Here is a 26,181-nt window from a genome sequence, read left to right as displayed (position 1 = left end):
CACAGTGAGGCGTCAGTCTCTGTATGACCCACACCAATTGTCCTCCCGCCAGCCAACTCCCTGGCGCAGATCTCTGTTGGTGCGTCGTTCCCCCCGGGCATGAGACTGGTTCAGCATCGGTAACCGATTTCCCCATCTAGGTCTTTGGCAAGGCGCCGATCCCTGTACTCAAGCCATCGCTCTCCCGCAGCTACGGTCAGCCTCTACAGCCCCACCCTGGTCACCAGAAGGGGACTCGTCCGGATTGGAGTGGGATTTCAGCCCCTCACCATGACCGCAGCAGCGGCCCTTGTGGGCACCTGAGGCTGCCTCAACTCCCACGTTGCCAAACTAGGAGCAGGGCCAGTGGCCTGCACAGTGGCCATATTGGAACGCGTGGGGCATGCCAGGCATGCCGATGCCCTTCTCGCACCTCTCTTCCCTTGCTGCCTCGGAGAAGTAACCCCTGGCACCGATGGCCCTGGGCTCAGTGCGTGGAGTGGAATCCGATACTGGGGTTGAAGAGCAGGTATCCACTCCAAAGGAACCTTTCCCTACAGGGGACAATGTCGCAGGCCCTCCCCCGGTAGTCCAAACCTTGTCCTCATCGCCAGAGGTTGTGGTAGCAGGGCCCTCGCATGCCAGTCCACCGGATGACTTTAAGGAGCACCAAGCCCTGCTCAGGAGGGTGGCCTCGAACTTAGGCTTGGAGGTGGAAGAAATGGCAGAGCAGTCTGACACTTTATTCAGCATGCTAATGGCATCAGCCCCCCGCGTGGGTCGCATTGACTGTGCACAACGGGGTTCTAAAGATAGCCAAGGCCCTCTGGAAAACCCTGTCTTCTATCCAACCCACCTCCAAGCAGGCTGAAAATAAATACTTCGTCTCTGCTAAAAGGTTTGAATACTTATATACCTACCCGCTTCCAGGTCACTGGTCATCTCGGTGGCCAATGAAAGGGACAGGGAAGAGCAAGCCAGTTCCACACCCAAAAATAAAGACTCCAAGAGGCTGGACCTTTTTGGAAGGAACGTTTATTTGATGGCCACACTTCAGTTTAGGGTGTCAAACCACCAGGCTTTATTAGGGAAATACAGTTTTAATCTGTGGGACTCCCTCAAAAAGTTTGACTCCCTGCCCCAGGACTTGGGCCAGGAGTTTACCACCATTTTGGAGGAAGGTACCTCCAGATGGCCTGGGACGCGGCCAATTCAGCGGCCAGGGACGTTGCCTCGGACGTGGTAATGTGGCGCAGTTCCTGGCTTCGATCTGCGGGACTGTCCCAGAAGATGCAGTCCTCCATCCCGGACCTTCCGTCGACGGAAGGGGGCTTTTCTTGGAGCAGACAGATGCAAGGCTGCATGGACTCAAGGGCATTAGAGCCACCTTCCGCTCACTAAGCCTGCAACACCGCAGATGGTGGAAAAAACAGTTCAGGCCGTCCCCGCCTCCTTGGCAGGGCTCCTCTAGGAGAAGGGACAAAGACTCAGGGTTCAGCCGTCATTGCCCCTCCACCTCCTATTTGCCTGTCCAGCCTGGTCCAGCAAAATACCAAGGGGGCCAGAAGCGCTTGTTTTGAGGGTGTGCTTGAGGACGGCGCCCGAGTCAGTTTTCAGGATCCACCCTACTCCTTACTCAACCACCTTCCGGTTGGCTTGGTCATGAGTAACCTCGAACCGTTGGATGCTCAGTATATCATCTCTGGACTACACCCTACAATTCTCAGCTGCCCCTCCCTCCCACTCCCTTCCCCGCCCCTCTTCAGGGAATTTTCTCATGAGCAACTCCTCGTTCAGGAAGTAGAAAGCCTCCTACAGCTGGGAGTGGTGGAGGAGGTCCCTCAGGACATGAGGGGGAAAGGGTTCTACTCCCACTATTTCTTAATCCTGAAAGTGAAAGGGGTCTTAAGACCCATTCTGGACCTGTGACACCTCAAAAAAAATCTCAAAGTTGAAGTTTTGCATAGTCTTCCTAGCCTCCATCGTCCCTTCCCTCGATCTCGGAGACTGCTATGCCGCCCTCAACTTGATGGACGCATAGTTTCATATCTCCATTTTCCAAGGACACAGATGGTTCCTCTGTTTTGTGGTGGGCCAGCGTCATTTCCAATTCATGATGCCTCCCTTCGGATCTCAGCAGCCCCGCAAGTTTTCACGAAACGCATGGCGCCAGTGGCTGCTTACCTGAGGTGTCGAAGGGTCCTGGTTTATTCGTACCTTGACGACTGGCCCATCAAGGGCAGATCTCGGGATCAGGTTCAAAGGAGCCTCGATCTGGCACGTTCCACCTGCCATGATCTGAGCCAGTTAATAAAAAGAAATCGACTTTAGTACCGGTGCAATACATAGAGTTCATAGGGCGGTCCTCAACTCCACAAGAGCCAGAGCCTTCCTTCTGGAGGCCCGTTTCCGAGCCATGTCAGACCTGATCTTGCATGTGAGGGCCCACCCGCTCACACGTGCCTGAGGTTGTTCAGAGGCTTGCAGAGAGCTGGCCAGTGACATGGCACTGACTGTCCATTTCTGGCTGCTAAATAGTATTAACTGGTGCTAAAAAAAAATACCACTTTTACTTGTAAGCAATTACTTACGTTGCTATAGGGACATTACATAATCCTGAATGGAAGGGCAGACAGTATTTCTATTAAGATGTAATTCACACTGCAGAATCTCCTGCTTTGGAACAAAGGCTTGAACTTTTGCAAGGGTGTTTGCCCTTGTGTCAGGGGATGTGCCTTTTGCTGTCTTTGTGAAAATGTACTCAAATTTGGCCAAGTTAAAAGCTTGTGAAAAATCTCAGACACAAGAACTGAAAGTAGGGAAAACATCTTTCCTGTGCTCTCAGTATTCCCCCCGCAACTGGTGCCCAAGCAGCAAAGTGGTGAAAGAGGAAACTGCCTGACTTTAATGCAGAGGGGTGAGGGTAAGGCAGGGAGTGGGGCGCTTAGGAGTGGGAGTATGTAGATGTAGAGGGGTGAGTGGGGCAGGAGCTGGGGGTGGGAGGAATGGTCAGGCTCAGTGGTGGGGACAGACTGGCTTGAGACACAGGGGACAGAAGGATCTGTAACACTTAAGAACACTTCCCTCCAGAACCCAAGAATCCTGAGTCTCTCCATTCTTCTTCTGACAGGAAATAGTTGTGAAACCCACTCAAAAAGTTTGTTCTCGTCCTCTAGTGGCAGGTCCACAGACAATAACAGCCTACGACTGCTACCAGTTAGTCCATTAGCTCAAGTGGTAGAGGTCTGTGCTGTGAATCTAAAGGTTTGAACCTTGCTGATGACTCTAGTTGAGGGTTAGCATAGTTCCAGAAAACTACAAAAGAAGTTCAGGTTGCGAAGTCAAGCACTCAGAATTTAAGGTTGCTCACGCCTTATGATATTCTGTAATTACTTGATCACTTGCTTTTTTTTTTTCTACAGGACCCCTGCCTCTTTCAGTGCCCAAGAAGGATGGTGTTATAGGAATGAATCAGTATTGTATAGTTAATGAGGCTAGTGTCTGTGGGATCCCTGCTTGTTTGTTGCAGAAATTGGAATGTGTGTAGTGAATGAGGCAGGCGATTACAGGATGAGAAAGAAAGTTGAATGCCACCCTGGAGAATTGGATTCTATCCCTGCCTCTGCCATGTAATTTCTATGTGATGCTGGGCAAGTCACATAAAGAAAAAATTTCATAGTTAGCTACTAATTGTGCTCTCCTTCTTTTGTGGGTGCTTAATGTGAGGCACCAGAGGTCAGAGATGCAGAAGTGCTGAGTGCTCACAACTGCAACAAAAGTAAACTGGAATTGTGCTACAAACATATAAAGCGCTATGAAATTCTAATTACTCTGAAGAATCAGTCCCTATGTGTTTTAAGCTTGGCACCCAAAATTAATGGACACTTCTATGACAATTTTGCCTTAATCGTTCTTCCTCAATTCCCCAACTACAAAATGGTGACAACACCTAATCTCCCAGGAGCATTAAGAAAATAAATTCATGTTTTGAAACACTCAAATATGATGATGAGAGCACCATGGAAATGTCTGTGAGGAAATCAATAATTTTGTATTCAGTGTGGGGTTTGGATGGCATGTGTTAAATAAGGCCTGATACCACACATTGAATGAGGAGGATAAAAAGAAATAATAAATAACTACTCATTCAGTGAAATAAGGCACAGGTCATGTGGAAAAAAATGGTATGTGATAATGTAATTATAGACTGCATTATAGTGTGCCACGTACAAGGTACAGGGAATTAAGGTTGCAAAAGCAACCTTAATTCTGGCATTTTCTAACTTTTGAGTGCTTGACTTTGTAAGCTGAATGCTCTTAACTTAGTATTTTAGGATGTAATAGTTCAGTAGTTTGTCAGCTCCCCTCTTGTTTGTGAGAGCCTTCCAGGCTAGTTAATGTGAGATGAAAACATCTTAAAAATAAGAATGTGTGATGGTAAAACCACAAAAATTGGCAGTGAGACTCCAGTTGTAAAATGTGAAACTATTTTTAATTCCATTTTTTTTTAAAAGTTGACAGGTTTTCAAAAGGCCATTCCAGATAAAAAGATCAAAGGGTACAATGCACCCAGTAATGAGTAACACCTGTCTTTACTCACTTGGTGTTGGGAACTCCATGTGCTGTGGTGCTGTCTTGTTGCCTGCTCCAGTGCTAAAAAACTATCCATTTCCCAGTAGAGTAATCCTGTCTCCGATCTGTGTACTCTCTTGGATCGGACTCCCAGGTGTTGTGTCTTTGGCTGATTCCCTCATCAGGAATGAAGCAGCTGGCTTTCAGCAGCTGGGAGGGGTATTTATTCAGAACTTTGTTTACAAGGAAGTGGAAAGGTTGGAAGCTGAAGCAGGAGGTGGGAACTGGGTCTTTTATGGAACTTGGAGGGAGGATTTCGGCACCTGGAAAAGACGCAAGTTAGAACTCTTGATATAGGGGATGTGAGGATGTTGATTTTACCATTGGTTGAATTTCTACTCTGATCTCTAGATAATTAGACTTAAATTTTCTTAACATTTTGTTCTATTTTTATTTAATATAATGATCCCCCTCTTCAACATGGGAAAAATGTTACATTAATGTTCTATGGGAGAGCTCAAAAAAAAAAAACCCAGCTTGGAACAATTAAAATAAAGCATAAAAAAATAATTTTCTTATCCTTAAAAATTTGGCAATAGTGAAAATTTTGAACACATACTGATTTTAAACTGATTTTAAAAACTTCTGATTTTTTTTACAGTATAATTAATGGATTTGCCTTACCATTAAAAGAAGAGCACAAAATTTTCTTATTGAAGGTGTTATTACCTTTGCACAAAGTGAAATCGCTCAGTGTCTACCACCCACAGGTAAATTAATTTGTTTATGAAGTGTTATAGATTCTGTTCAACAGGATGGTCCAGGGAATAAAATGCTGAACTGGGAGTCGGGAGACCTGGGATTTATTTCCAGCTCTGCTCTTGGCCTGCTGTGTGATCTTATGCAAGTCACTTCCCCTCTCTATGACTCAGTTTCCTCATCTGTAAAATGGGGTAAAGATACTCCTTTTAAAAGCGTTCTGAGATCTGTGGATGAAAAGCATTGTATTATATCATAGAAAATCTTATCCTTTTAATGAGAATGTCCCTTTAGTAGATCTTTTCTTAAAAGATCCATTATATGTGGTATGTTTTACTTGGATAATTTAATATTTTAGTTCAGTTTGTTGTAACTTTTTGGTGCCCTGGATGTTTTGCTAAGTCACTATTTCTTCAACATGCATTCATTAAGTGGATGTTACTGAAGAGGTGGAGTAAAAAACCGAATACCTAAAAAACAACAAAAAAATTTAAGTGTTGAAACAATCTAGGTAATAACATTAGGAGCGCTCCACTATTGTTGCTTTCATACTCCTTGAACCTTTGTTAGGCTCACAGTAGAGAGCCACAAAGGATTCTAGTTTTGGAACAGCACTGAAAATCTGTCTAGAAAAAGCTCCTTTTAGATACCTAGGAAATTGTTCAGAAAATCAGCCCATTCCCAATCGCTTTTTAATGAATAAATACCCCATATATAGAAAGCACTGTCTTTTTATGTAAATTTGATAAATGGTTGTATTCAATTTAAACCAGTTTTTATGTGAAAATTCTTTTCTAGTAATTGCTTTGACCCATTTTTAACTTAATGTGTTAATTTCACTTTATTAGAATAAATCAAAGATCAAGAAATAGAATTTGAATCTTAATCTAGGACTTCATCTGAAGTTTCTGTGAGGAAATGAATTTCAGAATTGGGACCAAAATAAGTCTGGGATGAAGAATCAAATGGCCAGTTAAGAACAGCTGTGGTTTTTGTGGGGATTTTTTCCTCAGCAACTCACAAAATAGTCTAGAAATTATCCTGCAACCGGCCCTACACCACTGTCCTTTGTAACCTCAAAGGATGGGGAGGTTTGTGAAAATTACTGTTTCGTCACTGGTGCTGTGTCGCTAGGATTTCTGAGGGCACGCATGTCCAACAGTTAGTTCTGTGCACTTCAGTATGCTGATTCTTTTCCAGAATGCAAACATGCTGAAAGGCACCCAACTTTTGTTCTAGACCCTTAGTTACTCACTATGGAAGCAAGCATATTGGAATACAATTTTTTCAAAATCTTTTGGTTCATTTCAAGATCTTTATCAGGGCATGTCTTTATTTAAAAAGAAACAGCAGCAAAACATGCAAACATGGTGATAGGGGATCAGATCAGTGGTCCATCTTGTCTAGTGTCCTGTTTGTGACAGTGACCAGTACCAGCTGCATCAGTAAACGGTGCAAGAAACCACATAGTGGGCAATTATGGTACTCTCAGAGGAAGTCTCTTCCTACTTCCTATTGGGGGTTGGATTATGATTGAGACATGAGTGTTTCTATCAATTCCAAAACCAGGGATTAATCAGAGGTCAAAGCTTTTCCATGGCAATGGAAATTATGTTCTGGTTAAAGACTGTTACCCTTCAAGACAGTTCACTTAAAGGATACAGAAAGAGGAATAGGGAGAGTTGTGGTGCTCCTTCTAGTCCTCCACAGCCCAGAAGGCACTTTAGACTTGCTAGATAGCCAGGAACCCCACATTGTACCTGCAGAAAATACCAGACCCTTTGAACCAGGAATTCCTTCATTCAGACTGGATACACCTACAGTTAAGAACTTGGGCATCAGAAGAGAAGTGTAGTTCAACATGGATTCTCCATTAACCTCTGATACAGTTTGGTATCCTGACAGAACTCAACCAGGATATTTCATTCACTGATCTGGTCAAATTTGCATTTCAGGTGTGAGGGAAAACAAAACTCTTTGAGGCAGGAATTGCCTCTCTGTGCAGTGCCTAGCACAATGGAGCCCTGACCTCGAGATGCTATTGTGATACAAATATAATAATCCCAAAGTTCTAGTGACCTCGGCTAGAAGGTTTGATTAGAGTCCTACAACTAAGCACCATTGAAACATGACACGAGCCATAGCAGTATTTTGTGGACAGGCACATTGGATCCTCCATTTGAGTGTAGGTGCCAATTTTAATCACCATGATTAAATTAGACAAGCTTGTGGCTGGTCTTTCTAGTTGCCATTACCTCTAAAAGGCAAGTTTTAGAATTAGCTCCTATAGCATACAAGAACCACACTGTTTTTGTCATGAGGAAAAAGTTCTTACAGCTCCAAAAACCTTTCTGTTCAAGGCAAGTTCCTCTTTACACAATTGGTGGAATAGTTCTCTCTTCATTGTGTTCTAACTCTTGGATGGTTGGGGCATAAATGGGCATTCTTAGAGCACTAAAGATATACTTCAAGCATATGAAGTACATACACCAATTGTACCCTGTTCATCTAATTCTGTCCAACATTCCAAGGTGTTAGGGCCTCAAGGTTGTAGCAGTCAAGACATAAAAACCCTGCACCATTTGGCATGCTAGGCATCAGGGAAACTATTCACAGAAGTCCCTAGAGGCACTGGAGAAAAAAGTGTGTCTAAACTGTGGGAGATCTTCAAGTTACCATTCCTCTGCAAAGGCATCCTTTGGTAGGAAGGTGCCACTGTGTTGGTTCTCCCATAACTCCTTAGTTTATAAAGCTCTGCTTTATATGGGGGCAGCTTTCATTCCTGCCTGCTTTTCTACTATAAGAATTAAACTCTTTATATCCTTTCCCTCTACTTCTGGGATTAACTTCTGGTTACATCCCATGAGTAATGAATGATGAGAGAAGCTGTGCAACAGAATGAGAAATTTCTTACCTGATAATTTTCCTTCTATTAGCTTCTCTCCTAATTCAACCCACCATGGTAGTCTGGTAAATGACCAAAATATACATTTAATTTTTTTTCCAATACATTAGTACGTTGTATCAAGTTGTCTTCATACTAATAATTGGTTGCTGTAGTGTTTCTATAGCTGCGATAACTTTCTGATGACTTGAGCTGAAGGTCGAAACATAATGCTGGAGCCTCCAGCAACAATATTGAACCGCCTCCGAATTCCACAGGTGGAGGGGCATTAGCCCCTGAGTAACGAATTCAGAGAGAAGCTGGTAATAGAGAGAAAATTATCAGGTAATAAATTTCTCATTCATGCATCTGTTGGAACTCAAAACAAGACTTCTGGCATCAATGCATCCAACCTTTAACTTGCTGCTGCTTCTGTCATAAGTCCCCTGTGCAAGGATCATGTGGGGAGAGATGTCCAGGGATGCCACTCACTCTCTTATGATTATGAACAGAAGATTTATCTAGTTGGAACAAAGCAAAAAGGAGATTAGCTGTTTGTCAGGGATCTGACAAAAATCAAGAAATAAGGAATTTACAGTAAATCCATGTTTTGACATTTGTCTCAAATCCTTCATGTATTTCATTGATCTTTGACAGAACTTAGTTATTATGGAAGTGAAGGACTAAATAGGATTGGTTTACAGGTGCTATGCAGTGTTCCCCACACAGCTCCCAATGAACTTCAGTCCTGACTTTAAAAATAACAGGAGTACTTGTGGCACCTTAGAGACTAACAAATTTATTAGAGCATAAGTACTCCTGTTATTTTTGCGGATACAGACTAACACGGCTGCTACTCTGAGTCCTGACTTTGTAACACCTTGTTCTGGCATTACTTCAATGCTGGACCATGATCAAAAAGTGCCATTGTGACACATTGTGTATATTACAAAAACATTATACAAATGAAGACTAGGATAAAACCACCAAAACTCATCCCTTAACCTTTAAGTATAATATTTGAAGGTAATGCATTCTAGAATTTGCTTTTTTTTTAATTGTTTTAACTAATTTAATTCTTCACTTTCAGATAATGTGTGAATTTTTTTTCTTCCCACCTATATATAAAATATGTTTAAAATTAGCCTTGGTTGGCTTATCTTCCTCATGTCTCTAATTCATCAGAGAACAGTATGTTTCTTTTCTCCAGCTACAACCCAGTTCCCAGAGAATTCAGAGCATTCCAGATCTACATTATATGAGAAATACTGTAAATTGACATTTTTTTTTTTTATAATAAGAGACACCTGACTCTTATTCAGTGAGTCCAGTTCAAAGAAATTGCATGCACCTTGGAACAGTTCTACTGGTTTAAATTGATACTTAAGTCACAACTTGCCTTCCCCTCTTCATCCTTTTATTATTATTATTATTATTATTATTACTTCCAGGGAGCACAGAATCTATGCCTCGGCCCTTTACTTCATTTGTCCTTTTCAGCTCCCCCTTTTCTTCCCTTTCAAAAAAAAAAAAAAAGAGAGACAGGAAAGAATCTTAAGCAACCAGCTTCAGGGCCAAGCCAAAACTTCTATTGGGGAAACTCTCACTTCCAGGCCTCCTTCCCATTCCACCTCTGGTGAGGCACCGAGGTTTCCCAATTGTTGAACAATGTCTTAGGTAAGGTGCACGTGAGATCAGCCTTTTCCTTTGCCATCCCCACTCTGCTCCTTTCTTGTATGACCAGGATCACAGTTGGAGACATGGTTCTATCCCCATTGTTTTTCTTTCAGTCTTTTGGGCTTCAAACTCCCTTCATCTTCCTGTGCTCTGCTCTCAGCCAGGGAGACTTTGAACTGCCAAGAGTTGTTCTTCAGTAACAAAAAAATATCCAGTCTCTGCCTCTCTCATCTGCCTGTGTCAGATAGGAAGGCTTTTTAGTGCTCATTGGCTACAGGGGACAAAAATCTCACCACAAAAACAAAACGTAGACTCTTTTCAGTCACCACCCGGAGCATATGCGCCCCCCCCCCTTTTTTTTTTTTTTTTTTTTTAAGTTTTAGCTAGAGGGCATTATTGGGGCTGTTCTTCACATCATGCTGCCTCAACTGATCACTCCACCTGTCCATTCACATTCCTTGTTTCCCAACCCTTTGTTTTCTAGGTATCCCTGTGAGTTACTTAATTAAAGATTGATCATTTTCTTTCTAGCGAAGTGGAAACCTTTTAGTTGATCAGAAGACCTTCTTCTAATTCCATCAGCTTTATGCTTGTTTTCTGGAGTACAGAAAGCAATCTTGTTTGGGATTTAGGCTCAGGTATGCCTCTAGTCCCTTTGTCTGCAGGGCAGAAGGGTTCTTTCTGAGTTCTCCAAACTGTCGAATCTCACATCTGTGAGGTTCCAGGCATGAAATCAGTTGCTCAAGAAGCTTCATGTACAGTGCAACAGGACACTCTAAAAGTTTGATTCTGCTTTCAGAAGCATTGGGCTTTTGCAGTGGATGGAAATGACAGGCTTCCATCAGAGTAGCTAATTTACAGGATAAAGACAATGTCTGGGTGGATTGTGCCAGCCGGCAAAAGCTGACCCTGGAAGAGCCCGAAGCTAAAGGTGTTCCAGTCCATTCCTCAGCATCAGAGTCATCCATCAGTGGATTGGTTTGCAACCAGAAACTCTGCAAAAAAAAATCCAGGTTTTTTTTCAGTGACCCAACCCATTAGTTTGGATGTTTTTTCAGTGTATTGGGGAAGAGACCTGGGCGACATCATTCCATCCATTCCTCTGACTTGCAAAATCCAGTAGCGCATATAGAAGAGTCTTTTTTATGACACTCTTCTGAGACCTTATGAATCTGGCTCTCTACGTTGGAAGCTGTCAATAAGGGGTTGACTCTCCTTCATCCAAAGGTAACTTAGTGTTATTGCCTTCAGAGTGAACATTAACTAAGGAGTTAAAAGGGTTCTACAGCAGGACATACACCAGGCTCTAGAAACTATTTAAAAGTTGATGTTCTGCTAAGAGCTTTGGGGGATTTTTGAGTCCATGTCTGCTCTTTCCAAGGAATGAACCAGGGTCTCACCCGTGTATCTAAATTGTTTACATCTCAGAAAGCTTCACTGTCCAGCCTTACACTCTACTGGGGAAAAGCAGCTTTAAACTTTGTTCTTCTTTGAGTGATTGCTCCTGTGTATTCCACAGTAGGTATGCGTGCTCGCCGCGTGCTCGCCACGTGCACCAATGCCGGAAGTTTTTCCTTTAGCAGTACCCGTACTGGGGGAGCACCGCGGCGACCCCTGGAGTGGCGCCTGTATATCGCGCTATAAGGGGAGTCACGGGCTCCTCCAACCCTCAGTTCCTTCTTGCCGCCAGTGAAGGTAATCAGAACTTTGCGCTCCAGCTCCGCTGCAGCCTTTCTTCCCTAGTGGTACTGTTCATCGGATCGTTCTCAGAGTTAGCTTGGGCTCCGGGCATGCCCCGCGCCCCAGGCTTCAAGTCGTGCGACTCCTGTTGCCGCTCTATGCCCAGGAGCGACCCTCACGCTGAGTGTCTTCGCTGCCTGGGTGAGACTCATATTAGCAACTGCTGCAAAATCTGTAGGTCGTTCAAACCAAGAACCAAAAAGGAGAGGAACTTCAGACTTCAAGCTCTCCTAATGGAGTCGGCGTTAACACCGATGCCGGTGCGCAGATCGGACTCGGCACCGGCCGCCACCTCGTCGGTACGTAGCGAGGCCCCTTCGACCACTCGGCGCCGCTCTCCCTCCAGAAAGCAAGGGAAGGGCCTGGCCTCGCAGCGCCGCCACGATAAGGACAAGGGGAAGTCTGGTCCCGCGCTGGGCAGCCCTCGGTCCCCCCCGGGCTTAAGACCTCTGACTCGCGTGGAGCGGAGCAGCCCGGTGCCGTCGACCCAGACATCCCCGGTACGGATACCGTCGACGCCGGAGGTGGTGCAGGCTGCAAAGGACATTATGTCTTTGTCCGTGCCGAGCACACAACCGAGTATGGGCCCCAGGTCTTGAGGCAAGCCCCCGTTAGGTGCCCATCAGACCTCTTCGGCGAGCCGCAGCTCCCGCTCCGGGGATCGCTCCCCGCACCGCTCGGCGCACAGTGACTGCTCATCGGGGGACTCCCGGCCACCGTCAACACCGGCTGGACCCTCCGACCCGTTGTCGAGATGGGAATCGCGGGCCCCTCTACGCCATCCGCCAGTGAGCGCAGGCACCGTGAGAAGCGCCGGGAACGCTCCCCGGTCAGGCGTGGGTACTGGAGCCAATCTCGACGCGACAGACGTCGTCGTTCACGCTCCGGCTCCCGCTCGACCAGACACCGGGCCAGAGACTCCCCCCGGGGTACTTCGGCGTCACGGCACCGGGCTTCGTTCCGCTGTCGCGGGTACCGAAGCAGCTCGTCGAGGGGGTACCGTTCCTCGTCATTGAGGTCCAGATCGCGAGGGAGACGACGCCACAGGCACCGTTCCCATTGCTCCCGAGGCACCGAACAGTCTTTGGCCACCTCGGCCTCGGCACCCTTCTTCCCGTCCTTGGGCCGCACTGCCCCGCCGGGACACGTGCCATCAGGTACCCAGCAAAGTCAATGGCACAGTACCCCGTAGCAAGGACAATGATGCCAGTGGGCACCCTGGCAGCAGATACCGGCCCAGCGGGGGGCTCGTTCCGTTGCCAGAGCATCCGAGGCTCCATCTGCCTCGTCGGGCCACCCACAGGATAAGTCGACAGGCCAGGACTCGGCGGATCCGAGACCGGACTCCGACCTGGGTCTTGACGCCCCAGCACCGATTGCGGTGCCCGACTCCGAGGTGCAGCGTCTCCGGCACTGGACGACGCCATTGTGGTGCCACCGCCTTCGGTACCGCAGGAGGACTTTAAGGCGCACCAGGACTTGCTGAAGCGGGTGGCATCCAACCTTCAGCTACAGGCCGAGGAGATGGAGGGACCATCTGATTCCCTTTTCAACGTTCTATCTCCCTCGGCACCGGGCCGCGTGGCCCTGCCATTATACCAAGGTGTTGCCAATATCACCAGTTCCCTGTGGCAAGCTCCCGCCTCCTTGGGCCCTGTCTCCAAGAAGGCTGAAAGGAACTATTTTGTGCCGGCGAAGGGTCACGAATACCTTTACTCCCACCCGGCACCTAACTCGCTCATGGTTGAGTCGGTGAACCACAGAAAGTGCCAAGGCCAACCCGTGCCCACCCCTAAGAACAAAGATGCCAAGAGACTCGACTCCTTTGGCAGAAAGATTTATTCGTCAGCTAGTTTTCAGCTGAGAGTAGCCAACCACCAGGCCTTACTCAGCAGGTATGACTTTAACCTGTGGGAGTCTTTGTCTAAGTTCGAGCCCCTTCTCCCAGACTGGGATAGGAAGGACTTCAAGGCTCTGGTGGAAGAGGGGTCGGCAGCAGCTAAAGCGGCCCTACAAGCGGCGTCGGATGCGGCTGACACGGCAGCTCGCTCCATGGCGTCTGCAATCTCCATGCGCCGGGCATCATGGCTTCTGTTGTCGGGTCTGTCGACGGAGGCCCAATCCCTGAGGCATGACCTCCCGTTCGATGGCAAAGGCGCTCTTTGTGGACCAAACGGACGTCAGGCTGCATGGGATGAAAGACTCCCGCATCCCCCTGCAGTCCCTGGGCCTCTACGTCCCTCCGGCAAAGGACATGGCCAAATCGCTCCCGGCAGCTCAGCCCGCTAGGGGCAGATATGAGTCCCCGTACAGAAGGCCTCGAGACCAGAAACGCCGGTCGCAGAGGCAGTCCTGCTCTACCCAGCAGCCTGGTCCCTCTAAGGGCAAGCGGCAGGGAAAGAGGCATTTTTGACTATTTACAGGGGGGCACCGGGCCTGTTGCCAGGGAGTTCCCCCCCCCCCCGACCAATAAAGTTTCTGTTCTGCAACCGATTGTCTGCCTTCCTCAGGGCGTGGTCCCGCATAATGTCAGACCAGTGGGTCCTCTGCACTATTGCCGAGGGATATGTTTTGCAGTTCACTTCCCCCCCCCACCAAGCCACCCACCCCCCAGTGTGGCCCTGGGAGATCCCAAGCAAGTCCGCATCCTGGGTCAGGAGGTGGATCGGCTGCTCAGCCTCGGTGCGGTGGAACGCATCCCAGTGCAGTTCCAGGGCAAGGGTTTTTACTCCCGATACTTCCTGATCCCCAAGGTGAAAGGGGGTCTCAGACCCATCCTGGACCTGCGCGACCTGAACAGGTTCCTAACCCGTTCCAAGTTCCGCATGGTGTCCCTAACTTCTATTATCTCCACCCTAGACCCGGGAGACTGGTACGCGGCCCTGGACCTCCAGGATGCTTACTTTCATGTCCACATTTTCAAGGGGCACAGACGCTTCCTCAGCTTCGTGGTGGGTACGGGGCACTACCAGTTTACGGTCCTCCCCTTTGGCCTATCCACAGCCCCCAACGTTTTCATGAAATGTATGGCAGTGGTGGCAGCGTACCTCAGGAAAAAGGGGGTGCAAATCTTCCCCTACCTGGACGACTGGCTCCTCAAGGGCGATTCTCATCTAGAGGTGGAGACCCATGTGCAGCTACTCCTGGCCACGTGCAAAAACCTAGGTCTAGTCATGAACGAGGCAAAATCTACTCTAGTGCCCGTCCAGCGCATAGAGTTCATTGGAGCTCTCCTGGACTCCTCCAAGGCCACGGCCTCTCTTCCACTGGACAGGTTCGAGACCCTAAGGGACCTCATTGCCTTGGTCTCCTCGTTCCCGGTGACCACAGCCAGGTCGTGCCTTCGGCTCCTGGGGCACATGGCGGCTTGCACGTACGTGGTCCGCCATGCCAGACTCCGCATGAGGCCCCTCCAACTCTGGCTAGCCTCCCAATTCTCCCAGGCCCGGGACAGCCTGGACAAGGTTCTCACAATCCTGTCCCCGGTATTGGCTTCCCTTCAATGATGGTCCCTCCCGAGCAATATGCTTCAAGGGGTTCCCTTCAGGGAGGCCAATCCATCCATTGATCTGACGTCCGATGCTTCGGACCTGGGCTGGGGAGCTCACATGAGAGATGTACAGACCCAGGGTACGTGGTCGACCCCAGACTTGTCCCGGCACATAAATGTCAAGGAACTCAGGGCGATACGTCTGGCGTGCGTGGCCTTTCTCACGCACCTCCGTGGCAGGGTGGTCAGAGTCCTCACGGACAACACCGCCGCCATGTACTATATCAACAAGCAAGGCGGGACTCGTTCCCTAGCCCTCTGCCGGGAAGCCCTGGCCTTGTGGGAGTTCTGTATAGCCCACAATATCTCCCTGACAGCGGCTCACCTCCCAGGCGTCCGCAATACGCAAGCGGATCGCCTCAGCAGAATCTTCTCCCCCCAGTACGAGTGGTCGCTCCACTCGGAGGTCGCCCACCGAATCTTCCTAGAGTGGGGAGCTCCCCAGATCGACATGTTTGCAACCCGCCAGAACCGGCATTGCCCACAATTCTGTTCCAGGGGAAGGGTGGGGTCGGGCCAGCTCCTCTATGCCCTCCCCCCCATTCCCACTCATCGCCAAGGTCCTTCAGAAGGTGAAAGTGGACAAGGCGAGGGTCATTCTCATAGCCTCGGCATGGCCCCGCCAGCACTGAACAAGAGAAAATTACTTATTGGCATCTTTATCAGTTTTCACTTCCCACATTTTGATACTACTTTCCTCCCCTCATATTTTTAGGGTTGTATGTTTTTGTAGAAAGAATCATGATTGGTTGTATAGGAGAGGTGTTGGCTCCTTTTGTATATTCTGGAAAGATGCAGTATTTTTATCTCCATGTTTTCTGATAAGTGGAAACATACCACATTCAGTTACTGAGAAGAGGAAATTACAGTAAAGATAATTACTGGTAAGCTCTTTCTTTTTGTGAGGCAAAAAAATATAAAGTTTGAGATTATAAAGATGTCTTGGCTTTTTTCAAGAAACAATATTAGGGAACTTATTTTTTTGAACAATCATGAGACTGAGTACGTTCATAAGCCAGCAGAAAAGAATGTGAAAATAAGAGTGGGATATTAGTCAAGTAAAATATTGTCAAAACATTGTTAAAGATCTACTATAACTCAGAAAATATTATATTTGATACTTTGAAAGTATGATGTACCATTGCTGTTTAAAGCGTGTCTGAAAAATACAGGAATAAAAATTATTCAAATATTTTTACTACATGTAATAGTTGAAGGTGTTTTTCCCTGAATTTGGAAATATTCTAAATTTTTAATGTTAACAAAATTTGTATGTGGCATATGCTTAAATTGAAATACTTTGGTTTAACTATTAATATACACTCTCTTTTTTTTTAATTTAGTTGGCATACTGTGTAGTTCAATTTTTAGAAAAGGACAGCACGCTTACTGAACCAGTAAGTTTATTTTACTGTTGTATCATATTAATTCATTTTGAAGCATTAATAACATTTTGATTTGCACTGTTTATAATGTTTGTTACACCTAAAAATCATTCCAGAGTAATAGATTGATTTTATTATTAAGAGCAAAGTTCTTTAAATTTCTAATTAATAAAATGTATTTTTAAAATTGTTTGAACGATCCCTGGAATGAGCTGCTCCCTAAGATGATATAGTTGGTTTCCCCCCCCAATAATGGTACAGTGAGCAATTTTTACTTCACTGAGCCAATGTCCATTAGTAAAATTAACATATCTAAAACAACATTAATCAAAATAAAATATCTGACAAGAATGCATATTCATTTTAGAAAGCTTAGCATATTGATCACCTCACATGATTGTTATATGTGCTAAATCAACGTTGTATTCTAGTTGCTCACTCACCCGAAGGAAATAAAATATTTCCTCCTGTTGTTATCATGGTGAAGGTGAGCAAGTAGATTTTGCACCTGCTAGTAAATTTTCATAACAATTTATAAGGCTGCACTAAGGACATTATTGCATATTATGACTATTCAGTTTCTGAGTTAAAAATGTATGCAGTTCTCTAATATTTATAATACTGAACTATCGTATTACTTGTCCTGACATTCAATATCGATTCCATTGTAGGTGTGCGCGCACCCACGTGCGCGGTCGTCGGAGACTTTTGCCTTAGTGGTTCCCGTAGGGCCAGCTGTGGCGCTCTCTGGAGTGCCGCGCTCATGTCACGGTATATCAGGTGCCGCCGGCCCTGTGCCCTTTCAGTTCCTTCTTACCACCTGTGGTGGTCAGTCAGAGCACCTCTGTCCCTTGCTTCTCTTCTCTTAGCCTTGTTCTTCTAGCTGTAAATAATTTAATCATTTGTTAGTTAGTTAAGTACCTGTTAAGTGTTCAGTTAGATAGTGTCCCAGCGGGGACTTTGCCCCAGGCGGGGCATACCCCGGTCTCCAGGTTTCAAACCCTGCTCTTTGTTTTGGCCTATGCCTGTTAGTGACCCGGACAACAGTTGTCTACAAAGCCTCGGGGAATCCCACATAAAGGAGCACTGTTGCATCTGCCAGAACTTTCGTCCTCGGACACAAAGAGAGCGCAACATATGCCTCATGCCCCTCCTGATGCAGCGCTGCCCAACGTCCAGCTTTGGAGCGGGCAAAGCCTGAACCAGCACCCAGCGCGTCAACTATGGTACATAGTGCACCCACGGCATTGGGCTTCTCCTGGCAGCGATCCCCGGTGACGAAGAAGAAGACAGCACCGAGCAAGCCCGACCAAGGGGCACTGGGCAAAGGACCAGGCTCAGGCCTTACACCCACTCTGGACCCGCAAAAGGGCTCAGCCCTGGGGAGTTCATCCCCCCCAAAAGAACCTGCCACCGACTTCAGGGAACGGTAAAGGACCCAAACCAACGGTGCAGTCAACGCCCTCTGAGCCCCAAGCGCCTGGAGAGCTAAGAGTGCCTCCGCCACAGGTGGCACCGCAGGCAGCAATGAAACCGGGTAAGGCTCTCCGTGAGTGCAAGCCCACCGGCAAGGCCTCACACAAAACAAGCAAGCGCCACCGGTCTCCAAAGCCAAGACAGAGCCCTAGGTCACCATGTTCTTGGTCTCTGCGTCAGCCCAGGTCTCTGGCGCGACGCTCCCGATCTCTGACTTTGCGCTGGAGCTCACCCAGGTGTTGATGATCTCCCTGGCACTGGTCTTCATCGCGTTGTCGGTCACCATCGCCAAGACCTCCTGGTCGCTCCCCAATGCAGCACCACTCGCCCTACTCCCGGCACCGGTCGGACTGTTTCTGGCACCGATCACTGGCAGCAATGGTGAGCCGCCAGATCCAAGCCTCCACAGCCCCGCCTTGGTCACCGGAGGGTGACGACTTCTACAGCTCGGAAAGCGCAGTTCAGCCCCTCGCCCAGACAGCATCGTGATTGGTCTCCAGAGGGTGCGTCCGCGGCATCAGTTCTGACCCAGCAGCAGGGCCAGTGGCTGACCCAATGGCTTTACTGGAATGCCTGAGGCGTTCCCGTCATACTGTTGCCCCACTCCTGCCAACCCTTGGTCACCGCGTCAGACATGCCAAAGTTGGCCTCCACAGCACTGGGTTCAGTGCAGGATGCTCCAGCAGCTGCCGCAGGTGAGGAGCCAGTACCCACCCCAAGGTCACCCTCTCCGACGTGTGAGGACATTGTCAGACCTCTCCTGGTCATCCAATGATTCTCCTCCTCTCTGGATGAGGCGGTGGCGGGCCCCTCGAGCTAGATGATTTTAGGGAGCCTCAGGCACTGCTCCGCAGGGTCGCTTCCAACCTGGGCCTCAAGGTGGAGGAGATAGAGGAGCAGACGGACACATTGTTTAATGTGCTCTCGGCGTCCGCCCCAGCCTGCGTCACGCTCCCGGTACACAAGGGGGTCCTGAACATTGCCAAAACCATCTGGTAAACCCTGTCCTCCATCCCGCCTACCTCTAAGAGGGCAGAAAAGAAGTATTTCATCCCTGCAAAGGGGTTTGATTACTTGTACACTCACCTGCCACTGGGATCATTGGTCACGTCGGCCCACCAGTTCCACCCCTAAAAATAAGGAGGCCAAGAGGTTGGATTTGTTTGGTCACAAAATTTATTCTACGACCAGCCTCCAGTTTCGGTTGGCGAACCACCAGAACCTTTTGGGTCACTATCACTTTAACCTGTGGGACTCTCTCCTCAAGTTCAAGGACTCCATGTCCCAGGAGATGGTCCAGGAGTTGGCGATCCTGGTGGAGGGAGGAGGGGACTGCAGCGGTTCGGTGCTCCCTTCAGATAGCTTGGAATGTGGACGATTCAGCTGCCCGAATGGTCGCTTTAGCGGTGGTCATGCAGCACAGTTCCTGGCTCCAAGAGATGCAGGTCTCTATTCAGAACCTCCCAGTTGACGGTGACAGCCTGTTCTCCAACCAAACGGATGCGCATCTGCACGGCCTGAAGGACACGTGCGCGACCCTCTGCTCTCTGGGGATGCACACTCCTCAGGCATTGAGACAGCCGTTATGGCCTTTTCCACCACCTCGACAGTGGCATCCTCAACAAGGGCCTGCAAGGAAACTGGACATCGGGTTTAACCACCACCGCTCTTTGTCGTCCCGGTCTCCTACGCAGCCTGGCCTGGAGATGCACCAAGGGGGCCAAAAGCTCTCATTTTGAGGGTGTGCTCGGGAATGACTCACCAGTCAACTGCCCAGATCCTTCCCGTCTTTTCCTCAACCACCATTTCCCCTACCACTCGGCCTGGTGTGGGTTACGTCAGGCTGCTGGGTCCTGGACATAGTGGCTCGGGGCTACACCCTGCAATTTCTGGCCGCCCCTCTCTCCCACCCCCACCACTTCCCCATCCCTCTTAAGGGACCCTTCTCGTGAGCAACTCCTAGTTCAGGAAGTCAAGAAGCTCCTAAGCTTGAGGGCTGTGGAGGAGGTTCCTTGGGACATGGAAGGAAGAGGATTCTACTCCCGCTACTTCCTAAACCTGAAAGTGAAAGGGGGCCACAGACCCATTCTAGGCCTGCATGGCCTCTACAAGTCTCTCAAGAAGTTGAAGTGCTGCATGGTCTCCCTGACCTCCATCATCCCTTCCCTGGATCCGGGGGACCAGTATGCCGCTCTCGACTTAAAGGACACTTTCATGTCCCCATATTCCCAGGACACAGGTGTTTCCTGCATTTCATAGTGGCTGGGCGCCACTTCCAGTTCATGGCACTACCCTTTGGCCTGTCCTGGGCTCCAGGGTGTTCCCGAAATGCGTGGCGCCGGTGGCAGCTTACCTGAGGCATCGAGGGGTCGAGATCTTCCAGTATCTCGACGACTGCCTCATCAAGGGCAGGTCTCTGGAGCAGGTGCAAAAGAGCCTCTATTTGGTGAGCTCCACCTGCAGCGACCTGGGCCTGTTAATAAATACAGAAAAATCCACATTAACGTCAGTCCAACGCATAGAGTTTATCGGAACTGTTCTCGACTCTACGTAGGCATGGGCCTTCCTGCTGGAAACACGTTTTCAGGCCATGATTGACTTGATCTCCCTCATAAAGAGCCAATTGCTCAGCACAGCCCACACGTTCCTGTGACTTATAGGCCACATGGCTATGTGAACATACATGGTCAACCACGCCCTGCTTCATCTAAAGCCTCTGCAACCGTGGCTGGCCTCGGTCTACATTCCCAGCAAGCACTCCTTGGACCGAGTGGTCATGGTGCTGAGCCATGTCCTCTGGTCTTTGGACTGGTGGCGGGATCCCATGTCGGTACCGTAAGGAGTCCCCTTCGCGACCCTATCTCTGTCGCTCACCATGGTCTCAGACGCGTCAGATCTGGGTTGTGGAGCCCATCTGGGCGAGCTCAAACACCCAGGGCCGCTGGCTACAACATGACCTATCCCTTCATATCAATGTCAGGGATCTCAGAGCGGTTCACCTGGCCTGCTAGGCTTTATTGCCCCACCTGGAAGGCAATGAGGTGTAGGTCCTGACGGATAATACTGTCGCAATGTATTACATCAACAGGCAGGGGGGCACCAGGTCTTCAGCCCTTTGTCAGGAAGCGCTCAGCCTCTGGGACTTTTGTGTGCTGCACGCCATTCATTTAGTAGCTGCCCACCTGCCCGGAACCAAGAATGTCCTGGCAGATCATCTCAGCAGGACTTTCTCACCTTGCCACGAATGGTCGCTCCATCTGGAGATGATGAGCCTAGTTTTCCACAGGTGAGGAACTCCCCAGGTGGACCTGTTCACGTCCAGGCAGAACAGAAAGTGCCATGTGTTTTGTTCTCTGCAGGGCAGGGACAAGGGCTCCCTGTCGGACACCTTCCTGATCCCAAGGTCGGGGGCGCTGCTATACGCCTTCCTGCCGATACCATTAATCCACACGATCTTGCTAAAGATGAAGCAAGACAAAGCAATGGTCATCCTCATAGCCCCAGCATGGCCTCGTCAACTCTGGTTTGGCATGCTGCTGAGCCTTTTGGCAGCCACCCCGCTGCAGCTACCTCTTTGGCCAGATCTGCTGTCCCAGAACCACAGCAATCTATTGCATCCAAACACGAAGGCACTGCACTTGATGGCCTGGGTACTGCATGGCTAAGTGGGAAAGAACGGCGGTGTTCTGCTGGTGTCCAGCAGGTCCTGCTGGGCAGAAGGAAACTCTCCACCAGGGCTACCTACATGGCAAAGTGGAAACGGTTCTTGTGTTGGGCCTTGGATTGCTGCATTCGTCCAGAAGAGGCCCCACTGCAAGACATCCTGGTCTATTTGCTGCACCTTAGGCTCCAGGAACTGTTGCTATCTTTGGTCAAGGTACACCTGGCGGCCATTTTGACCTTCTGCCCTCTGTTTCAAGGCATGGTTCCTGAAATGTCTGGAGTGCCTTTACCCACGTGTCCGGGACCTGGTCCCTCCTTGGGACCTGAATCTTGTGGTGTTGAGGTTCATGGGGCCCCTCTTTGAGCCCTTGGCTTCCTGCTCCCTCCTGCTTCTCTCCTGGAAGGTCTCCTTTTTGGTCACCATAACTTCAGCGCGTAGGGTGTCCGAGATCAGGGCACTCATGTCGGAACCTCCTTATACCTTCTATAAGGTACCTTCTATAAGGAAAAGGTCCAGCTGCGTCCACACCCGGCTTTTCTGTCCAGGGTCGTGTCCCAGTTCCATGCTGGTCAAGACATATACTTACCAGGCCCTTGTCGAAAGCCTCATACAACAGATGAGGAATACAGGCTGCATACCCTGGACATCAGATGGGCGCTGGCCTTCTACATAGATAGAACAAAGCTGTTCCGTAAGTCCACCCAGAGAATCTCATCCTGGATCATGGCCTGCATCCGCTACTACTATGAGCTGGCGAAAGTGCCCCTGCCGGCGATCATGACAGCTTACTTGACTAGGGCGCAGGTGTCATCGGCAGCCTTCCTTGCTCAGGTGCCGATCCAGGAAATTTGCTGTGCCACAACCTGGTCGTCCGTCCACATCTTTGCTTTGCACTATGTGCTGACCCAGCAAGCTCAAGATGACGCTGGTTTCAGCAGAGCAGTACTCCAATCTGCAATCTTGTGAACTCCGAGCCCACCTCTTTGGATTCTGCTTGAGTCACCTACAATGGAATCGACATGTCTGCACTTGGAGAAGAAAAAACGTTTACCCACCTTTTGTAATGGCTGTTCTTTGAGATGTGTTGCTCATGTCCATTCCATTACCTGCCCTCCTGACCCTCTGTCGGAGTTGTTGGCAAGAAGGAACTGAGAGGGCGCAGGGCTAGCAGTGCCTGATATACCGCGGCATGAGTGTGTCACTCCAATGGGCGCCATAGTCGGCCCTACAACTACCACTAAGGCAAAAGTCTCCGACCGCACATGTGGGCGCGCACACACCTACAATGGAATGGACGTGAGAAACACATCTTAACAACAGTTACAAAAGGTGGGCAACTGTTTTTTACTCATTGTACAGTACAAAAACGCCTATTTTTCTGTTATGTATGTTAATTTTGAAAAGATATTACTCCATCCACACTAATAGTAATGGCCCAATTTTATGTAATACTAACAATCTATGGTGCATACACTCTCTCTCTAGTGAATATTTAACCACACTAAAAAAAAATCTTTAGGCAATTTGGCTCAGCTGGTAAGCTCAGCTCAAAAGAGGTCTACCCTCTTGTTAACTTTTGCTTGAAATAAACAATTTGTTGGCAAATTTTTATTCTTAAAATTTAGTATGAATATTTTCTGATACTTTGGTAAGTACAAGCTTAAAGATGTTTGTCAAAAATTATTTGTCAGAATTTGTCAAAAATTATTTTTCCCCTTAGTCTCATGGTTTTTTGGCCATGCAATCTCAGCACACACAAATGGTTTTCTTAATATTTAGAAATTGAAGGTTTTAATTTATGAGGCATTTCCCAGGAGAGAAGTATTGGGCATCTTTATCCTTATGCAGAATACTTCCACATAGTATTTGCTACTATTATCTAATTGCAGCAGGAACTGGAGAGGGAAACTAAAGCTAGAAGGGAGAGGAGAGGTGGAACTGGAGAGGGGACTGTGATGCAGAAAGGGAAGGGGAGAGAGACAGAGAATATATGCACAGGGTAAATAGAACCTTGTGAAGAAATGAAGTTAAAATATATACTGATAAAACTAAATGCAGTGCAAAATGGCAAAATATACTATAGTGAAAAAGAAATAAACTTAGATAAGAATAGGAGGTAGCAGAGGAGAGAAATCTGATGAGGAAAAGATAAGTGGAGAAGATAGAAATATTTTAAATTTGCTGTTTATTTTTAGAAAGGTCAAAATATGCAGAATGAAATAAAGGGCAGAGGGGAAAGAAAGCAAGTTTTTAAATGAAGCACAGCTGTGTTTCTCATTGATATCTGTAGATATGAATAGCAGAGATTGAGGGTGGCAAAGCAGTAGTTGTTTCTAGGGTGCTATCCTGTGGCAGGGCCCACTCGCTCCTGCCTCCGTTGAAGTCCACAAACAGCTTTCAGACCTTTTTGCTAATAAAACACCTGGTGCCATTTATTTACAATATTATTTTCCACCACCCTTATGCACTATATAGCCTCACCCCTACAGTCTTGGGGAGCCCTCTGCACCTGAGGCAAGCAGGGAGAGCAATTTCTCTCCCTTTCTCGTTCTCCTTCCCTCTTTTCCCACTTCTTTCCTGTGCCTTTTGTATCATCGGTCTGATGGCCTAGTTAGTCTCTTAGTTCTCCTCAGCCCATCAGTTAGGCACAGCTCTTCTTAATAAGATCTGCTCTAGAATTAATTAATTAATTAATTAGAGTTGCAGTGACCAGAGTGCTGGCTCAGCTACTATCCTATTCTCTGTCACACAGGCAAAAAAAATGTGTTGCTCCTCTCCTTCCACCTCACACACTTTGCCATACTTTTTTTATATTAAATTACAAAATACAAATGTAGAAACTTATTAGTTATAAAAAAAAAAAAAAAAAAAGTGGAAATTCCCAAAGAGATTATCTAACATTTGACGTTGAGGAACGCTATTCTAGTCATGTATAATTGCACATTAGTTGAAAACAAACCTCTAATAACATGAAAACCCTTAGCTAATATTAAGAAAATAATTTCTAACACCAAACTTAATACATAATTCATTAACATACTGCCACAGACTGAAAAAATCTGAACTGTGCCTCTTTATTGATGATTGGAGACAGAAACATCAGAAAAAAATCTTCATCCATAATAAAAGCATTCATCTCATTATTTAGTGATCAAAATCATTAGAATGCATTATTCTTCATCAAAAAGGCTTGAGCAAACTACCCTACGTCCTAACTGAAGCAACACATGCAGAAACCCATCGTTCCTGTTCTTTGAGACTCTTTTAAGTTTTAGAAGGTGCCTGTAACTGTTACAAGAGCTGATATAATTAATGTGCCAACAATTCTATAAGTATTAAAAATTCAGTCTTTGTGTATAATCTTCCCCCAAAAAAACAGTATTTTCCAAATTTATGGTTTTATCTTACATGTTTTATGGCCTGCCTAAACCTTTGATGAGTATGATGAAAGGAAGATATGAGATGGCGGTGATAATAATATAGTTTTATCAGTTTTGGCATTGAAAAGTCACATGTATATTCACAGCAGTCACCTGTGAACTTCTTATGTCTTTTATCCAAAAATAACATCTTACAATTTAGAGGCCTCATCTTGGAATCGCATGAATAAGGGTTTTCAGGATCAGGTCCTAGGTATGAAAGCAACAAAAAAGCAAAGATTGGAGCCAGTTATGTTAGTATTGCACAGACAGAAATTTCCAGCTTATGAGTGTATTAATGATTGTTTGGCATCAGAATTACTTACTTTACCCTTTGATGATGACTTTCACACTATTCTTTTAAATGTCTGTAACTGTTCATGTTTGGAGTAGCACTTTTTAACCTTCACAGCTGAGTAACAAGTGTTAGTCTGGGAATAATAATTTCCATGACGCAGCAACATGCCTGATCACTGACTGTTTGGGACAAGACTCCTTCGGTTCTTCTTCAAGTGATGGTCTCTATGTGTAGTCCACTCAACGTGTACATATGGTTTTATGTGCCTGAGACCAGAAGATTTTTCACTAGCAGTGTCTGTCGGACCATGCCTGCACCTTTGTCCTCCTTGTGCTCTGAACCAAGGTTATTAGGGGATGTGTGGAACGACTGCTAGTCCAGTACCTTTCTACCACCCATAGTCTGAACCCTAACTCTTCAGTGTCCACTGCTTTATCTAGCATTCTTTGTCTAGTGTAAATAGTTTTACCTGTTCTTAGATAAGTTTGAAAGTTTAGAGTTAGTTTTAGAGTCCAGGGGCCTGAGGTGCCCCCTCACCACTGTATGGGATGCCTAGTATGACCAAGACCTCAGAATTCAAGATCTGCATGGTCTGCTCCCGAGTCTTCCTGGTAGGCAATGACCATGACGCTTGCTTGTTTTGACCCAGGAAAGCTCATACCCCCTCCAAGTGTAATATCTGTCCGTCCTCCCACCAAGACTATCAATCCATAAGAGTGCAGTTTTAGGAGATTCCTGATTGATTGTTCAACGAGTCCGTAGTCTGACCCCAGCCTGT

At 47.3% G+C, this 26,181-nt stretch overlaps 1 protein-coding gene across 2 annotated transcripts in view; it reads left to right on the top strand.

Moving 5' to 3' along the window:
* The window catches only part of PPP2R5C (protein phosphatase 2 regulatory subunit B'gamma), a 183,277-nt gene that overhangs the window by 121,141 nt on the left and 35,955 nt on the right, over positions 1-26,181 (top strand). For both annotated transcript variants that reach the window (XM_065402392.1, XM_065402393.1), the window contains 2 exons: positions 5,213-5,321; positions 16,505-16,558. In XM_065402392.1, the coding sequence (XP_065258464.1) occupies positions 5,213-5,321; positions 16,505-16,558 (163 nt within the window). The remainder of the gene's footprint in view (positions 1-5,212; positions 5,322-16,504; positions 16,559-26,181) is intronic.

This window comes from Emys orbicularis, chromosome 4 (genome assembly GCF_028017835.1).
Source record: "Emys orbicularis isolate rEmyOrb1 chromosome 4, rEmyOrb1.hap1, whole genome shotgun sequence".
NCBI lineage: Eukaryota > Metazoa > Chordata > Testudines > Emydidae > Emys > Emys orbicularis.
The sequence above is the reverse complement of the archived record's forward strand: the minus strand, read 5'-3'. Positions and strand labels throughout refer to the sequence as shown.